General features: G+C 52.7%; 1 protein-coding gene across 3 annotated transcripts; it reads right to left on the bottom strand.

The window, feature by feature from the left end:
* Positions 1-2942: 2942 nt before the first annotated feature.
* CD34 (CD34 molecule) lies at positions 2943-16363 on the bottom strand. 3 transcript variants are annotated; one of them, XM_040536058.1, is made up of 8 exons: positions 16094-16363; positions 11303-11434; positions 10279-10574; positions 9749-9826; positions 7351-7498; positions 6982-7022; positions 6050-6214; positions 2943-4468 (listed from the first exon to the last, which is right to left on the bottom strand). In XM_040536058.1, the coding sequence occupies exons 1-8, from the start codon at positions 16170-16172 to the stop codon at positions 4301-4303; spliced, it is 1107 nt and encodes a 368-aa protein (XP_040391992.1). In that variant the 5' UTR covers positions 16173-16363; the 3' UTR covers positions 2943-4300. The 3 variants fall into 3 exon arrangements, with proteins under 3 accessions (XP_040391992.1, XP_040391993.1, XP_040391994.1); XM_040536059.1 differs by lacking the exon at positions 2943-4468 and adding an exon at positions 5581-5739; XM_040536060.1 differs by lacking the exon at positions 2943-4468 and adding an exon at positions 5581-5736.
* Between the last annotated feature and the right edge of the window lie 220 nt (positions 16364-16583).

Below are 16583 nucleotides of genomic sequence, written 5' to 3'. Positions count from 1 at the left end.
AGACGCAGGCAGGTGCTTGGTGGGTGCTGCGGGACAGCACCATGAGTAGGTGCTTGTGTGTGACAGATCCTGCCACTGAGGGGCCTCTGCCGCCAGGACGGGTCTTCCCCACCCCTTCCCCACCACTTCCCCATCAACAAAAAAAGAGATAAAGAACCAACAGCAGAGAAAGGAGATGCTTTTCCCTGGCCTGGGACTCGCCGCTTTTCTGTGAAGGGTTTGCAGTACTGATGTGCAGGAGTCTGCTCACCTGAGAGGGTTGTGCTGTTTTTACTGTGCACAACATGGAAGATAGTTAATAATACAATTACAGAATTAAAGAATCATTTAGGTTGGAAAAGACTTCTAAGATCATCAAGGCCAACCGTTAAATTAAAGCTTGTTTGCTCTGGTAAATTTGATTGGTTTCAGCAATACACAGAGCAAGCTATCTTAAACTCTCAGTAGCATTTTATGGCCATTCCTATTCAAAGGTGTTCCTTCATTCCTGAAAAAAGTCCACGATTTCAGCCTCGGGAAGGACTTGGGGCTGCCTGGATGGGTGCCAGAGCTCCTGCCTCTGGTTCAGGCTAGGACACGGACGTGTCATTTAATGGCTATGTCACTGCTGAGCCACCCATAAACGCAGGTGAGTACCTCCCTCTATACTTAGCAGAAGTTCTGTGAGGCTTAAAGCACTTCAAAGCTCCAGGATGGAAATATTATATGTAGATTAAAAAATGAACAAACAAACAAAAAAAAATAACCCAACCTTGCTCCCAGTTTTAAACACTCCCTATGTTACTGGCACTTGCTCATGTTGTTCATGTCACTCCAGCTGACACTGAAATGCAGCCACCATTAAGCTGCAACATGAGATATTTATATTTGTATTTAACACCTTGTATTTACATTTGCCACCCCTCTTTCCCAGAGGATGCTTTCATGCTGATTATTTTCATCGGGGCATTTGATGCCGCTAGGAGAGTTCCCAGCAGCTACAGAGACTGTGCACACACCAGAGATGAGCAGGACAAGAGCACGAAGCAGGCTCCAGCCCTGAACCCCGCTCTTTGGTGGCTGAGCAAGGCGCTAGGGGAAGCCGAGAAAGATTTGGCGACTGCTAACAGAAGAAAAGCCGGCGGCAGCGCAAGGCCCTGCAAGGGCTGGCGGCGGGGCAGGCAAGGAAGGGATGCGAGGAGGTTGATAAGGAAGGAATAACAACAACCCCTCGGTTTGGCCAGGGCTGAGCCTGCCTGTGTTTGCACATGGGCAGAAAGCTTCCTGAGCCGTTGTGCAGCCCTTTCCTCTGGGCTCGCTCCCTCGCTCCCTGCCTGGCCACAGCGCACTCAGCATTTCCGCCCGTCAGGATGTTTTAGAGAATGCTTTTGTTTTGCCACATCAATTGACCGCAGCTTTATTGTCTCAGTTTGGCTGTCGGACATACTCTGAGCTGTGAAAAATGCACCTGACTTTTGATTAGATCTCTCACTTGTGATGTAGCAAATAGTGCTGATTAGATAAACAGCTGCCAAAAGGGAAAAAAAAAAAAAAACAACAACAAAACACACACCACACACACAAAAAGTGCACACCACCCCTGTTCTGTGCTGCAGCAACAATGAAGCCTCCAGGAGAGTGTCCCCTGTGCTCTGCGGAGGCCAGGGCTCTCAGGCAAGTCCTTTCATTTCCCCATAGCCCGTTGCTGGGACATCAGATTTCCCCACCTGCACCAGAACAGGCAGCGGTGGTTTCTCACCATACTCAGTGCAACCCCGGGTAATACCTGGGGCTTGGGGGTTCACGCCCAGCAAACAGGCACGAGGAAAGGGCAGGGAAGCCGAATGCAGTCCTGGAGAGAGGAGGCACCAGCCCCAAACCTCCTGTTCTCAGGGGAGCTCGAGCGTCTCTGCTGGAGTGTGCCTGAAGGACCCAGGGTGCCAGCCCATGTAACCCTGAGAGGTGATGGCACAGCCAAAAACATGACCCCGGGCAGCCCTACCAGTACCTTTGAGGCTTTGAAGGCACCACCTGCATAGCAATTAAAAGCATTTGATGTAAAAATGTGAAAAGGCATGGGAGGTGCAGGAGGAAGGGATTTAAGTGACCACCGTGCATGCTTTCTGCTGAGGGACCCAACTCAGCCTGGGCCTCCAGGCCCTGCTGGTGGCATCCCGGTTGTGCCTGGTCAGAGCCCGGGGCAGGGTCTGCAGGAACAGCCTCTCCTGCAGCCAGATACCGAGCATCAGGCAGCGGCTCTCGGGGCCACAAAGAGCAATTCCAAATAGCAAAGCCTCCTAACTATATACTGAGAGCTGCAAAACCCCATAGCAAAAATATCGCTGCTTCTGCAGGACTTCTTCCCTTGCAGTGCACAGGGAGGAGCGAGCTCTTCTTCCTCCCCTGCTGGCAGAGCCAAAGCCAGGGGCTGAGCGCCTCTGTTTGCCTGGTGCACGGCCCTGCTCCGTTTCTCTCCAGCCGTTGCAGACAGCCCGGCACCAGCAAACCAACCGAGCTGCTCAGCTCCACTCCGAGTCAAAGCTGCAGTCCTCCCAGGTCTGAGCCGGGATCATTAGACAAATCACCTACCACGCGTTAACTCACAAAATAATTAGCCGACAGCCCCCCTGCACATGCTACACCGTGTCAGCTCCTCCGCCCAGTGACTTCCAGCCATCCCCTCCCAGCACCCTACAGCCCGGTCACTGCTGCAAACGCAGCCCGCGGGTCTGCCCCAGGTGCTCAGCCCCTCCGCCCGCATAGGGGAGGGATGGAGGTGGAAAACCCAGTGAAATCACAACTCCCTGAGTGCCCAGAGGAAGCCTTCACCTTCACCTTCACACACACACACATGCGCACACAGCCCTGCTGCCAGGTCAGCCCCCAGCCAGCGGATCATGCCGTGAGACTGCAGCCTCATTTATTTATCCAGGAATTAGCAGCACATCGTAAACATCAGAAAATCAAACAAACGAGGTTTAATAATTCGATGTACGTCACTTGTCCTGCAAACGTGTTTGTTGAAAGACAGGGAGAAGGCGCACAGAACAAGCCACAGCTTTTAGTCATCGTGCTGCTGCTGGAAAACAAGGTCTCCGAGAGGCGTTGTCCGCTTGCCGTGCTGGCACACGGCGCAGCCAGAGCCACGCGTCCCAGGGGGATAAACACGCAGTTGTTCCAAGGACACGGCAGCGAAGTTCATTTAAAACACTCACTTTTTTTTTTTTTCCCCCCACTGAGATTATTAACAATTAGGTTAGAGAGGAGCAATTCGCAGGGAAGCGGAACTAGGTAGGACTTGCTCCCGCTGTTGGCATTTCAGTGTTGGCCTTTTGTTACCGAAGTGAAAATACTTCTCTCTTTTTTCCCCCACCTACCCGCTGCTGAATGCAGAGGGAGAAACATCCGTAGCAGGATCAGGGTTTCTGTCTAGCGGTTGTCAGACACGGAGCCCTTTGGTGTCTTTTATTCCCAATGTCCTATTTGCAATGGCCACAGTTGTGCCAGGGTGAGGGCGATGCCCCGGGCACGGGCAGAGCTGTCCAGAGCCACTTCAGCTGTTTGCACCTCCCCTGCGCACGAGGGACGGGGCACTTGCTGGGTCTTGTCAAACGCTGTCTCCAAGCTGGGAGATGAGGAGACCGGGGAAGGCGTCACTCTGAAACAACTACCTGCACAGTGGTAGGACTAACAAAAACAAGTTCAAGGTCTGGTCACACTTCAGCCTCCAATTCCCCATGGAAAGTTTTACACAGAGCTTCAGCAGATTTTACAGGAGAAGGAAATGCTAAAGAAGGCACAAAGCACAAGGAGGGGATTAAATGCCTGATGTTCTTAAAAGAGGAAGAAGTCCTGCACTTAAAGATGAGATAAAAACAACTCTGTTAACCATAATTCCCTGAAACCTGAGAGGTTTGTGTCACCGAAATCCCGATTTAACTACTTTAATCAGCCTAACACTCTTCCACCAAAAACTGTGGCTGTTTGGAGCCTGGATCAAGGCTTCAGCCTGCCTCTGCTGAGAAGCTGCTCGGGGGCTAAGTGCACTTGCGTTTCTCATTATGTGCTTTTAACAACAAAAGCAGAGAATGGCAGTAAAAAAGTTTCCTGTGTGGTCATCAGGAGAAGTAGGAGGCAGCAGAGAAGCAGCACTTGGGTAGCGCTGGAGTTTAATGTGCTTTAGGCAGATTTGGAAGTTCTTCACAGAAATGATTTAAAAAAAAAAAAAAGTCTGCAGTCCCTCGCTGTCCACAGAAAACTCCTGCCCCCCTCTTTGCTCTCCGCTGCCCCCCGGCAACCCCCAGAGCCCCTCTCCGCGGGGTCACATCGGGGTGTCGGCGAGGCCGCGCTGCCCGGCAGAGCGGCCGTTGCAGGAGGCGCCGTTCTCCTGCGCCCCGTTCAGGCTGGGCTTCTCCTGCGGCTCGGGGCCGGCCACCGTCAGCGTGGGGCTTCCCTGGCTGCCGTTCTCCATGTCGTACTGGTCTTCGTCCTAAACAGGGGCATCGATAAGAAAGGCAGCGTTAGAGGAGGACGAGGGCTGGCAGCACCCAGCTCTGCCGCCGAGCTGTGGCTACCCACGGGCATGGGGATGGGAGCAGAGGGCCTGAGCCACACCGTGCCCCAAGCTGGAATGCCAGCCACAAACTGTTTTTTTCTTTTTTTTTTTTTTTTTTTTTTTTTTCCTGGACCTGAAAAGAGAAGCTGTCAGGTTATTTTTGGGTAACCAGGCTTTGGACCTGCCTCAGGACTGCAGAGCTACCTGCTACAGACCAGCTCTGCTTTCACCTTGGCCAAGAATCGCCATGGAATGAAAGCTGAGGGAACTTCCCAGTTTCCTTTCCCTGTCCTTCTGTCCTTCGGCTTGCAAACAGGTTCGCAGCTCGCAGCAGCACGCTAGCAGTTCAGGACTGCTCTCCAGCGGCTGAAGCCTGGAGGTGTGTGCAGGCCTGCAAATGCCAAGCTGTGCTCTGTGGCTCGTCACCCACACAGCCGTGAGGAGCTGCCGCTATCTCCCCGCAGGGTAGTGCCCCGTGTGCCCGAGAGCAGCAGATCTGATGGCGCTGCAGCACGCACTGGTGGCCCTGGGCTGAGGGTGAAGATCGCAGCTGGCAGCAGAGGAGAGCAGGGAGCTGGGTGCCAGCCCCACGCATCCCATGTGCATCTCCCAGCCTTTCATTAACTCCTCGCCTCCTCTCCAGCAAGGCGGAGCAGCAGCAGGGCCCTCGGCTGACACCCGTGCCCGTGGCAGCAAGGTCTGAGCGCTGGAAACTGGACTGACACTGCCACGCGTCTACACAGGCAGCTCCCGGCCACGTGCACGCCTTGGCTCCAGCAACCAGGGGACCATGGCCCAGGCTGTGCTGCTTGCATCTTGCACACGTGCTTGACTCCATGGCTGCACGTTGGATCAAGTCCCTCCTGGCAAGGAAACACTAACGGCTTGAGCAGCAACGGGGGAAAAGCCCGGCCCGTCCTCGCTGCAGTCCCCAAAATCACTGGCAAAGTGGGGCCCTGAGCGCACAGCCTGCCTGGAGGGGGGAACACAGGAGAATTTATTTTTTCTTTCTTTCTTGATATATTTTATTACCATTTCTTGTTAAGTGAGGGGAGAAATAGCCTTTATTACAGCATCAGTACAAGACAGACACACAACTCATTCTTAAAAGCAGCGAATGGAAAGTTAAAAGTGTGTCACTTTTAATGGCAAATTCATAAGGTTTCGGTGTCTCTGGAGGGGTCTTGCTGGATGAGTTCTGACTGCTGAGCAAAAGCAAGTGTTAGACCTAGAGGCACGGGAGGGAAGGGGCGGTTTTCCCAAGCAGAGAGCTCCTTTCCAAAGGGCAGAGCAGGTTCCCTTCGCCCTGCATCTCACTCCTGTCCCCGTGCCCAGGCTGACCCAGCCACGAGCCACCATCCCCAGGTGGCAGCCAGCACGGGCTGGCTTGGTGGCCATCCTGCCATGCTGGGGACACCCACGGGCTGATGGAAATGAACCACAGGGTGCAGGGCCACCCATGGGCATCCCGCCAGCTCCTCGCTATTGGGCATTTTGCCACCTATAAGCACTGACCAGCCTCTGTCCCGCGGGGCTCCAGCTCCGCCGCTTCATCAGGAAGTATCCGGCCATGCCCAGGAACGCCAGCAAGAGGCCAGAAGTGACCAAAGCAGTCAGGGTCTTCCGAGAAAAGTCCTGGTGGCTCCTCACGCTCCCTCGCTGAAGGGATTTTATTCCGAACTGGAAAAACACCAAAGAGAGCCAAGAGTCTCCCAAACAGGAAACGTGTGCATCTGGTCCACAGGCACCAGGCCTTCAAACAATGCTGCTCTTCACCTCCCTTGTAAGCTGCACATAAACAGAGCTGGGCTTCCCTGCCCAAGAGAGGAGCTTTGCACTTGTGCTGTGAGCTTGCGCATCCTCAGCCGGAGGGGCTGCGTGGGCTTGATTCCATCCCAGCACCTGCTGCAGCACACCAAGGCTTTCTGCCACGGACAAGAGTGCTCAGGCCTGGAGATTTAGAGCATGTATCTGCACGGGGGAACTATCTCTGTGCACTGCTGCTGCAGTTCTGTTGGCTGCCATTTATATAGGCACCTGGAGTTCAGCTTTACAAGCTGATGGCAGCCTCACTGCAGTGTTGAGAGAAGGAATTAATTAATGTCAGCATGGTACTTTGAAGATGCAGAGTGCCAATTACATCCTAAGAGTTATTGTTGGTAACCAGTCCTTTTTAAAGAAAATACTACAGAATTTGGTGGCAACTATTTCTAGCATTTCTGCCTTCAGTGTTTGTACCAGTGGACTTAGAGCACTGCTGTGTGCAAGAATTTAAGATGGCATGTCCTGATCAGCAGGCTCAGCCCTGCCCAGCACAGGAACGAATGCTGCCTGCTCGTGGCGGGCACCGGCAACCTGCTCCAGGCTCAACTCGCAGCCTCAAGGTCTCCTTTCCCAGCCTCTCAGACCACCCAGCCTCTCCAGCTGGATACACCCCTAAAATTTACCTTTTCCCAGTGAGACTCCTGAAGCATATCTGTAGCAGGATCTGCAATTTTTAAAACAGGAGAAGCACGTTATGTCGAAGGTAACACCGCAGGTGATGTCAGCGTTGGAGAGCCTGGCTGGTGCTGAGCACAGCGGAGCTGTGAGCCCCTTCACCATGCTGGAGGCAATGCCATGGCTCCATGGCTCTAGCAAAACCCAGGAAGAAAGATCCGTAGCTGCAGAGACATCTCCTCACAGGCTGTGCGTGAGGATTTGTGTCCTGCAGAGACCACCAGCCTCTCTCCGCAAACCATCCCCTCTCCCATGGCCCACGCTGAGGTTGTTACCCAGCAGCACCACCACCAGCCGAAGGAATTAACACCACTGACCTGTCTCATTGACGAGGATGAGGAGCAGACAGTCGTGGTCCACCTCAGACTTAGCGAGTTTAATGTGGCAGGGGGAGGGAACGGGGCGGGTGCTCTCCTCACATATTGCACTCCACAAGTCCGATCCCTTCATCTCTAAAAATTGTTTCTGCAAAATTTTCAAGCAAACAGCCATTAAACCAGCCACACGACTAAGTCTCCATCCCACCTACACTTGTGATGTGCCTCCTAGTAGTAAGGCGCATTCACCCTCTGTGTTTTGGTGGCTTATCTGTGCTGTGCACAGCTGAGCAGAGGTAGCACAAGCGACAAACAACACCAGGGTGTCAGACCTTCAAATCCCACCTCAACACTGCTTTGTGCCCCAATACCGACAGCTAAAATAATAGAGATATTTATTTCTTGATTCCTAACTTAACTAGAATAAATGAAATTAAGACATTAATAGCAATCCTGCAAGCGGCATTTAAACGAAGCTAAATTTAGGATCTGTGTTGCATGGCAAGTCCCTCCAGTTTTTGGACTGAGCAAGCAGCCTGAAGAGCCCTATTGTTTCAGAATCCCAGGCAGGGGCTGGGAAGGGAGGGAAATAACAAAGAAGCATTTAGCCTTCCTGTTTAGGAAATGTCTTCAGTGTTTTTGCTAGGTTGCTGATCAAAGGCTAGGCAAAAAAATACAAATTTCTCACTTTTTAGAGCTGAACCGACTCTTGGGTGGAAGAGGAAGAGGTGAGCGGAGCTGCAGGGGCAGTCCCCGCCTCAGACAGGGCAGGCCTTCTCCTCTCATCTATTTTCGGAGGCAGTCAGGCTCGGAGGCACAGCCCCCAGCTGCTAACAGAGCAGCTGAACCCCCTGCCCTGCCCCAGCCTCGACCTGTCCAGCGACGGGGGGCTTCGCAGCCCCTGCTGCCCCGCAGCTCCGCGCCCTCCGGGTTGGCCTTGGGATCCCCCGCCAACACGCACGCGTAGCATGCAAAACTGCAGAGACCTATCTGTGGGAGAATAACAAACAAATCAGTTTCAGCTGTCTCTGTAAAGCTTGGCTTGGAGCTAGGAAGGCCAAGATGGAACAAGAGGCTCGAGTGCGTGTTTTCCTTTCTCCACTGTGGAAAGAACTCATCCGCGTGTCAGAATTTCCCTTTGCAATTAGCACCGCTGGGTGCCAGCTTATTGCTCATTTGCTTTGGGAAAGGCCAGCAGGAAAGAGACACATGGCCGGTCCCTCCTATCTGCCCCCTTCTCAGGCACTCTTATCTGTTTCCCAGGTCCAGCAGCCGCCACCACGGCCGGGGCTGAGCCGCTTTCCCACCCGCTGCCGAGCTGGGGGGCACCGGGAGGTGGGCTGCGGGTGAAGGCTGCCCTGCACGCGTGGATTTAGCGGGGCTGCTGGGCTCCCGTTGCACAAAAGGAAGGCTAAGAGCTCGTGGTGACACCATGGGGATATTCTGCATGTTACGTGCGCACCCATCTATGTCTCTGCCACCCGTAAGGCTGAGCCAGGAGGTGCCGTTGCCACTAGATGGCAGCTGAGATCGGGCCGCTCCCGCCCGCTGGGGTTTCCATACCAATCCTTGCTAAACCGCAGCCACCAGAAACACGAGCAAGCCGAAACGGCTTTTATTTAATAGGCCATTTGCGGAGAGAAGGCAAGTAGGAATTCACTCATCCTAAGCGGTCGCAGCACGGCTGGCCAGCAGAAGTGAAATTAATCACTGTCGTTCCACACCCAGGGCATTGCCAAGTCTGCTCTCCCACAACGTCCAACGCCATCTGGCCCCTGCTGCAGGTTCCACCTCCTGCACGAAAGGGTTATCTCCTCCCACCCTCAGCAGCACCTCAGCCGACCGTGCCTCGCTTTTATAAATGGTTCGGGCTTGGTGCAAAAAGCCAAGGGCAGTTGCAGAGCGCCTGGGTTTCCCTTGGGAGTGAGCACGGATGGGGACACTGTGCTGCTAGCCGTGCTCCTTCAGATGGCCTGGTCACCTTCCTAGGGCAGCTGGCAAGACAAAAAACGGCAACTGCGTTCCCAACGGGGAAGAGGAAGAACAACAACAAAGGCGATTTCCCGTTGAACATGGTTGAAGAGACTTCAGAAGCTAAACCGGTCCCAGAGCTTAATGATGAAAAAGGAGGTTTTATGCAACCTGGAGGCTGGATTCCCCTGGGACTGCTGCAATTGTCCCCTTGGGATCCTCCTGAGACTGCTGCAGTCATCCCCATCTCAGTTTACTGGGCACAGCCCAAATAATGGGGCAAGCTCTCCACCCTAGACTGACTCCCAGGTATGGTGGCCCCATTGCTGCCAGCCCAAGAACATTGCAGGACCACGCCCTTGGTGCCTGCTTGCCCCCTGTCTCCTCCTGCTTGCCACCCCCTTGGAAACACAGGGCTGCAACTCACGCAGGTGTTGGACTCGTTGAGGTGCAAGCAGATGGCTCCAGTGTCGCTCACGTCTTTGACGTTGTGGCATGTGATGGGCTGGAAGGCAAAAAGCAGTGCTAGGGTTAGTGAACTGCTGGGGTTTTGCACGATGTCCAAAATGCACAGCTGCATGGTTTTAAAGACAGACCCTCCAGAGAGCCTGTGCTTGTCTCACCCCTGCTCAACAGCTGCAAGCCCCGGCTCATGCTGAAGTCCCCGATTACCTCCTGCACGCAGGGTGCTGCCGGCAGCAATTTGCAGGGCTCTGCGGTGCCTGCCGGTCCAGGCCGGACTGCACAAGCTCCATCACTGGCTTTCACTGAGGTTCAGCCCCACCTAACCATGCAGCCTACACCACACATCCAGATGGGTCTGGGAGCAAGACTCATGCTTCTTAATCACTTAAAGCCCTGAGGCAAAGCCGCCCACCCTCCCAGCAGTGCGGGAGCACCAGTCAGGACCAGTGTGAGGGGCGCAAGCGAGCTGCAGCTCCAGCCACCTCCTCTCACCTTGGGGACACTGCTTGCTACGTGTGGCTGTGTGCTGGCTTCTGAGACAGACTTCAGCTCAGGGGTGGCCGTGGAGCTCAGCAGGGCCAGCGTGGATTCTTGGGTGGCTTCTGTTGTGCTGATGTGGACCTCTGGGGTTGGTGTCATGGAGACCCCACTGCTTGCATCCTCCGGGGGTAGGTGGGTGCCCAGCACCTGCGGGGGGGCTTTGCTGGGCTGTGAGCTTGGCTGTGGGCTTGTCTGAACACTGCTGAGCCCTGGGGAGCTGGGGCTGGCTGCAGCGGGTCCGTCTGTGTCTGCAGTTTAGAAGAAATGCAGTGAAAAAAGATGCAGGGGAAGCTTAAGTCCTGTACAATCAGTGCGTGGCATTGCGATGACTGAAGTACAATATTGATTTGTCATAGCCAGCAGCACCAGAACATGTTATTGGCTGTATAAGAAACACGCATTAGACTTGCTTCAGTTACCTAATTGTTACATGCACTTTGTAATCTGTTTACAATTGCCTAATTTCCTGGGCACACGCTGCAACACAGCGAAGATGCCATTACCTAACCTCCCTGCATTGCCCTCACCCCTCCTTGACCCAGAGTCCTCAAATTGCTGCTCCAATTTCAGACATCACAGGGACAGACAACATTCAGCTGTTTGAGGGTCTCTGCTTCAAGCCCGCCACAGCATTGGCCTCTCATCAGCAAGGCTGGCAGGCCTCTTATGGGTGCCATTTGCTGAGTGTGCCGTAGGTACGCTGGGATAAAAGATTAACGAGCACTTCATCCCATCACCTCCTGGCTGTTCTGTGAAGGGAATGGGTCTAAGCCACCAGGCCTGAAGACAGATAATGCCAGGTTGCCCAGGTGTGATTTTTGCACGAGAATAAAGCTTCGCACATTCCTAGAAGCCTCATTTTTGAGAGCACAACCCATACCCTGACCGCATGGTTTCTTAGGGCACGCTGCACCTGTGCACTAAATAAACCTGATCAAAACCACAGCTGCTATGGGGAACGCAGGGGCGCGATTACCGGGGCTCTCTGGTGTCGGCGTGGCACTGCCCAGGGCGCCGGTGGCTGCCAAGCTGCCAGTTCCGCTCAGTTCTGTCTCCGTGGCCGGGGCTGTTGGAGCCGGGGTGTCCGTCGGGCTGTCAGCAGCGGTGCCTGGGGGAGAGGGAGCATTAGGAGCTGTAGCCGGCCCCCACCCGGCCCCTGGGTGCCTGCAACGCAGGGAGGGGTCAGCTGCCTTCGCAAATTCGCTTTCTTCTTGCCCCAAAATGGCAGGCTGCCCTGAGCTCGCATGGGGGAAGTCCAGAGACTAAACAGGTCAATGGGGTGAGCATCAAAGGCTCAGCACAGCCCCTGCAGAGGCTCCGGGGGTAGCGCCGGAGGAGGGCAGGATTGTTTCTGCCCCTGACCTGTGCATCCTTGGCCTTATCAAGGGATGCACAAGCGAGCAGAGCTCAGCACAAAGCTGGATTGTATAGCAGTTTGAGTTTATAACCCTTGGAGGAAAGACTCAGGCCTTGGAAGAGATCGCTTGTGTGCCTCAGGAAAAATAAGTTGGATTTGCAGTTGCAGGCACAATCTCAAAGTAAATAGAAACATTCCCATTGGCTTGGGATCAGGCTCTGACTCATGAGCAAAAACATCTTTGGAGGTAAAACAGAATGTTTGGAGAATCGCTTGTTGCTCTAACTTAAAGTTTATGTATTGCTTCCTGGTATGTTACAAAGATGACACTTCCAGCTTTCCCTTCTGCCATGAACTTTATGAGTCAGTGAAAATGCATTTATTAACCTTTTATATTCCTGAGATCTACTCCCACTTCTTACAAGCAGCTTTGGTCCCTACTCCAGGGCTGTTTCTGCTTAAGACTCTTATCCAGACGCTAAAGAGAAAATAATATAAAATGCACTGTTTCACTTGTATCCCTGCCCAGCAGCCCGCGCTCCAAGGAGCGTTACTTCACCCTTCCCGACAGTGAGCAGCACCGGCCCGGCCCGACCAGCGCCAGGCCGAATGCCCTGAACGCACCTTTGGGTGCTGGGCACCTCAGCACCACCGTGGTTGCTGTGTTTCTACATGGAGATATCAGCACTGTGCTGGCAGAGGTCCAAAGGACCCTGGGGTCTGTGAGAAGCCCATGCGGGGCCGTGTGGTGGTTGCGGCTGGCCGGGCTGCAGCTGCTGTGGGGCCGCAGCGTGGGGCCCTGCTGAGGGCCGGTGCAGGTGGGCTGGAGCCGGGATTAGGGGCTCTGGCAGGGCTCTTGTTCAAGGGAGGGGTCTCTCCCCTCCACAGGCAGTTCAGTTCCAGCCGGTTAAATCACCACGTTTTTCTGATGAATTTTAACAAATCAAAACCAGGAGACATGACTGCGTGCCCAGAACCGTAAGTAGCACGAAGTGAAATCCACTCTTTGCGTACGGCTTTGTGCTTGCATGGACATTAGCCGGAAACTTTACATCATTGGAACTGGACTTGACCTCCCAAAGAGCCACAGCCACCCAAGCACCTTTGAACTATTCCAGATGTTTGTACAGCACCAGAGGTATTTCTAATCAAAGCCTTTTCACCACTGAATATCATAAATTGAAGCCTGGATTACTGCTCAGTGCAATTTGCAAGAAGACTTGTTGCATAGCATTTCTTTTTCTTCCCTTTATTGTAGCATATGCAGGCAATTTTATAGAAAACAGGGCTAAGTTTTTTTCAAGCCTTAGGACTCATGAGATAAATAATGATCCAGATGTGAGCTCGATAATCCACATGGTGCTCCACTAAAGTGGGTCATTTATTGCACCATACATTTTTAGTAGCTTTGCTAAACTTTGTCAATTTGTTAGTATTAAGGGTTTGAGAGTTTAAGCCAAGCCATTTATTAACCTCAGAGAAATCTTCACCTGGTAGTGAAGCACATGCAGGAGCAAAAGACTGTAGGTATGTGGAAGAAAACCATACTTCATAGTATCTAATTTACCTATTAGTAAAATAAGTAAGAAAAAAAAGTAAAAATAGTAAATGCTTCTGATGTATATGATTGTTGTTAAAGATATGTTAATAATGGGGTTTAGGAATGATCCCAGCTCAGACCAACTGAAAAAAGGCAACATTATAGATGTTAGAGCAGATGACTGGGTCCAGCACTCATCCCTGTGTGCTATACCTATGTAGAAAGCAAAACTCCACAATGGCAAAAACTCAGAAAACACAAGAAAAGTTTCCATACTTTGTGCCCTACTTCGCACCCCCACCAAACTGACCGCAGCGTTTTCTCCCCTGCATCTGCATCCCACAAGGCAGAAGGTGAAGCCCCTGGGAGACTCCCCAGACGGTGACTCTGTGCCGAGAGCAGCTGCTCTGCGCCGCCACCAGCTCTCCCGGTGAACCTGCCGCTAGTGGCATGCCTACTTCAGTGCTCTGACACAGAAAGCCCGGCAAGGTAGCTTCTCAAGCTCTGCGTTTAACAAAGACTTTGAGAAAGCCATCCCAAGGCTCCAGCAGCCGCAGGGCTGCGGCCGAGCATCCCCGACGCAGCGAGCCAGCGCCATGGGATCCAGTGGGGCACGGAGCAGGGCAGCAACTCTCGGAGCCGCTGCTCGGAGGGCTCCAGCCTACATTACTCACACATTTCCAGCTTCATTGCTCTCAGCCATGTGGCAGGAACTCAGGCGGGCGGAGCCCTCTTCCCTCTGGAAATATCTGATAAAATCCCTTCCCGCCCCCGTTCCCTTCTCCGGCAGCCCCAGACAGGATATGGGTGTGGGGCCGAGGCACGGAGGGGCTGTGGGATGCTGGGGGCTCCCCCCATGGCTGCCCCATGAGCAGCCCGGGTCTGGTCCTCGCTCGGTGCCCACTGCTACCCCTGCCTGGCACGGCCGTGGTGTGCAGCCCTCCGCAGGGCCTGCAGCTCGCATGGCTGGTGCTTCAAAAGCCCCTTTTGCTTCCCTGATTTTCAACCCTTTTCTAGTTCTTGCAAAAGAAAATAAGGAAGGAAAGAACGCTTTACAATGACAGGAGACTTAAGAAGGAAAAATATCAAGCCTGGCAAAGATGAATAAAAATGATACGGGCCAAAAGTGCTCGTATTGGAACAAGTAGAACACAGCTTCTCTTCCCCGTACAGGCATCAAGCCAAGCCGCGTGGTTTATCAGCACCCCATTTCCAGTGGCTCCAGTCCTGCTGCACCTTCCCTCCTGCTCTACAGCTTCAGTGCAGCTCAGCAGCTCCCTGAAGGACCAGGCAAAGCCCAGCACTGAGCATTTCACAGGTAATTTGCTCCCATCGAGGCTGGGCAAGGCTGCTTGTTGCTCTGGAGCCAAACTGTGCCTGGCAGATGTTGGGCACGGGGCCTTCGTCCTCCTTGTTCCGCACCTACAAGAGGTGTTTGTAGAAGACCCGCAACAGCCCCGGCTTGGCACAGGGCTTTTTCCTTCTGTAAAAGCAAGCAGCTTCAGCCGGAGCTGTGCTGGAGGGCATCCCAGGGACAGGGCCACCCTCAGCGGTGCTGCCAGGAGCCGCCCTGAGCACAAAATCCCCAGAATCAGGGTTTCCAACGGGAGTTGCACAACTGAAACCTTCACTGAATTCCCTCGGGCTCCCCAAATGGTTGAGGAGCACGCACAGCTCCCGGGATGAGCTTCCTCATTTCCCTTGCTCTGCGTTGCAGTTACACCGGACAAAAATCAACCTCTCCTACTTGCCGGAGAGCTGGAAGTGTTAATAAAGCAATGCCATAGCCTGCAGAAATGTAGAGCATTGCCTGTGCCAGCAAAAGGAATGACATTTTGCAGCATTAAACCAACCCCGTTGCCCGGTAGCTCTGTCTTTGCAAAGACAAAGCTTTTTATCACTTTTGTATCACTTCTGCTTTGTACTACAAGCAACTCAGATTTCTCATTTCAGGTAAACACTTTTGTCTCACACCTTGCTCACTGCAGACCACAAGGTATTCCTGAATTTCACCTGAGAGGCTTTGTTTTTCCCTTCGTGTAAAATTAACATAGACTGGCAGGTCAGGCACAATGGCTGGGTGAGCAATCCACCCTAGCAGCAAAGGGAACATGAAAGGAGCGCCACGAAATAGAAGAACAGAATATAGCAAATTCTTTCAATAGAGCCAGTCACTCACATTCACGGGAGTAAGGAAAAATTGCATTTGACGAGGCACCCGCAGGTTCTTGGCTTCTGTCCCAGCACACTATGCAGCTCACGGAGTGCTGCTTCACATTTTAGTCCCTTTTTATTACTTTATGGTTGTTGGGTTTGGGACAAAAATGATAATATTTCCATAAAATATAGCCCTTTATTCATTTATTTTTTCATATGATGAATATTTGAAGAGCTGGAATAGGAGATTTTAATATTTATAGAGGCTCATCTAATTTTCAGAAAATGTTTAGTTCCCACCACAAAACAAAAGCAAGGCTAATTTTACACCAATGCAGACTTGAACTGTGGACGCACTCCACAGCTTCGCACACTGCGCCTGCATCCCCTTATGTTATCTTGAATATGCCTTCTTTTAGGGAGCTGTCATATCTTGATTGCTCTCCTTTTCAAATCAGCAGCATTCTGTTTGCAGCACATTGCTGTAAATGTGTTGGGCAGGATGTCTAATGCAGCGTTGCTCTGTAAAATGTCATTACAGAGTTCTTTATGTGAAATTGCAATCTGCTCCAGTCCCACTAAACGCTCATTAAAACGCATTCCCCCCAACTTGCTCTTTCAGAAGTTACAAAGCAGTTGCCCCATGCACTATCCCCATGCTGTGTTATTTCTCAGTGACTGTAACCCTGATATTTTCTGCAGTCCATACTCACCAGACAACTTCACAACACAGAATGCAATCCAGAAAAGCTGCCTCCACTTCATTATTTTAAAGCTTCCCCAGAACAGCATTCCTGCTTGCAGCTCCCAGTACAACTGGAGGTTACTTTGACAGCACTTGGATTTTCAGCTCTGCAGCAGCTCTGCTGAGCTCATATAGCTTGGTTTGAGTTCAAGTCCTTGAGATCACTCGGTGCTGGGGTGGGTTTCTCTTCAGGGGTTGTGCTTCTGGTTCAAGACTGCGAGGTGGAGTTCTGTCTGATTTGATTTCACAGTTTTATATAGTTCATGGCAACCTCACTATCACTTAGGTAATTTTCTCCTCCCCGCTTTCCTGCCAGCACTTCCAAACAAACAAACGAGCAACCGTCTCCCCCAGCAAAGGAGCCCAAGGCCCTGGCCGTGCTTAACCCTTTCCTGAGATCTGCTGCCCCACTCCTGAGAGCCCCAGCCCCAGGGAGCAGCCACCGGGCACTGTCTGTG

The sequence above is a fragment of the Cygnus olor genome, chromosome 24, assembly GCF_009769625.2.
Source record: "Cygnus olor isolate bCygOlo1 chromosome 24, bCygOlo1.pri.v2, whole genome shotgun sequence".
In the NCBI taxonomy this organism is placed as follows: domain Eukaryota; kingdom Metazoa; phylum Chordata; class Aves; order Anseriformes; family Anatidae; genus Cygnus; species Cygnus olor.
This window is presented reverse-complemented; position numbering and strand designations above follow the sequence as displayed.

What these genes read in the sequence shown, in the direction of transcription:
- CD34 (XM_040536058.1), bottom strand. Translation starts at nt 16,172, where the DNA reads ATGCTGTTCTGGGGAAGCTTTAAAATAATGAAGTGGAGGCAGCTTTTC. An exon ending in CTGTGTTGTGAAGTTGTCTG is followed by an intron (nt 11,435 to 16,093) that starts GTGAGTATGGAC and finishes CCTCTCCCCCAG; the next exon opens with GCACCGCTGCTGACAGCCCG. An exon ending in CATCCTCGTCAATGAGACAG is followed by an intron (nt 7,023 to 7,350) that starts GTCAGTGGTGTT and finishes TAAAAATTGCAG; the next exon opens with ATCCTGCTACAGATATGCTT.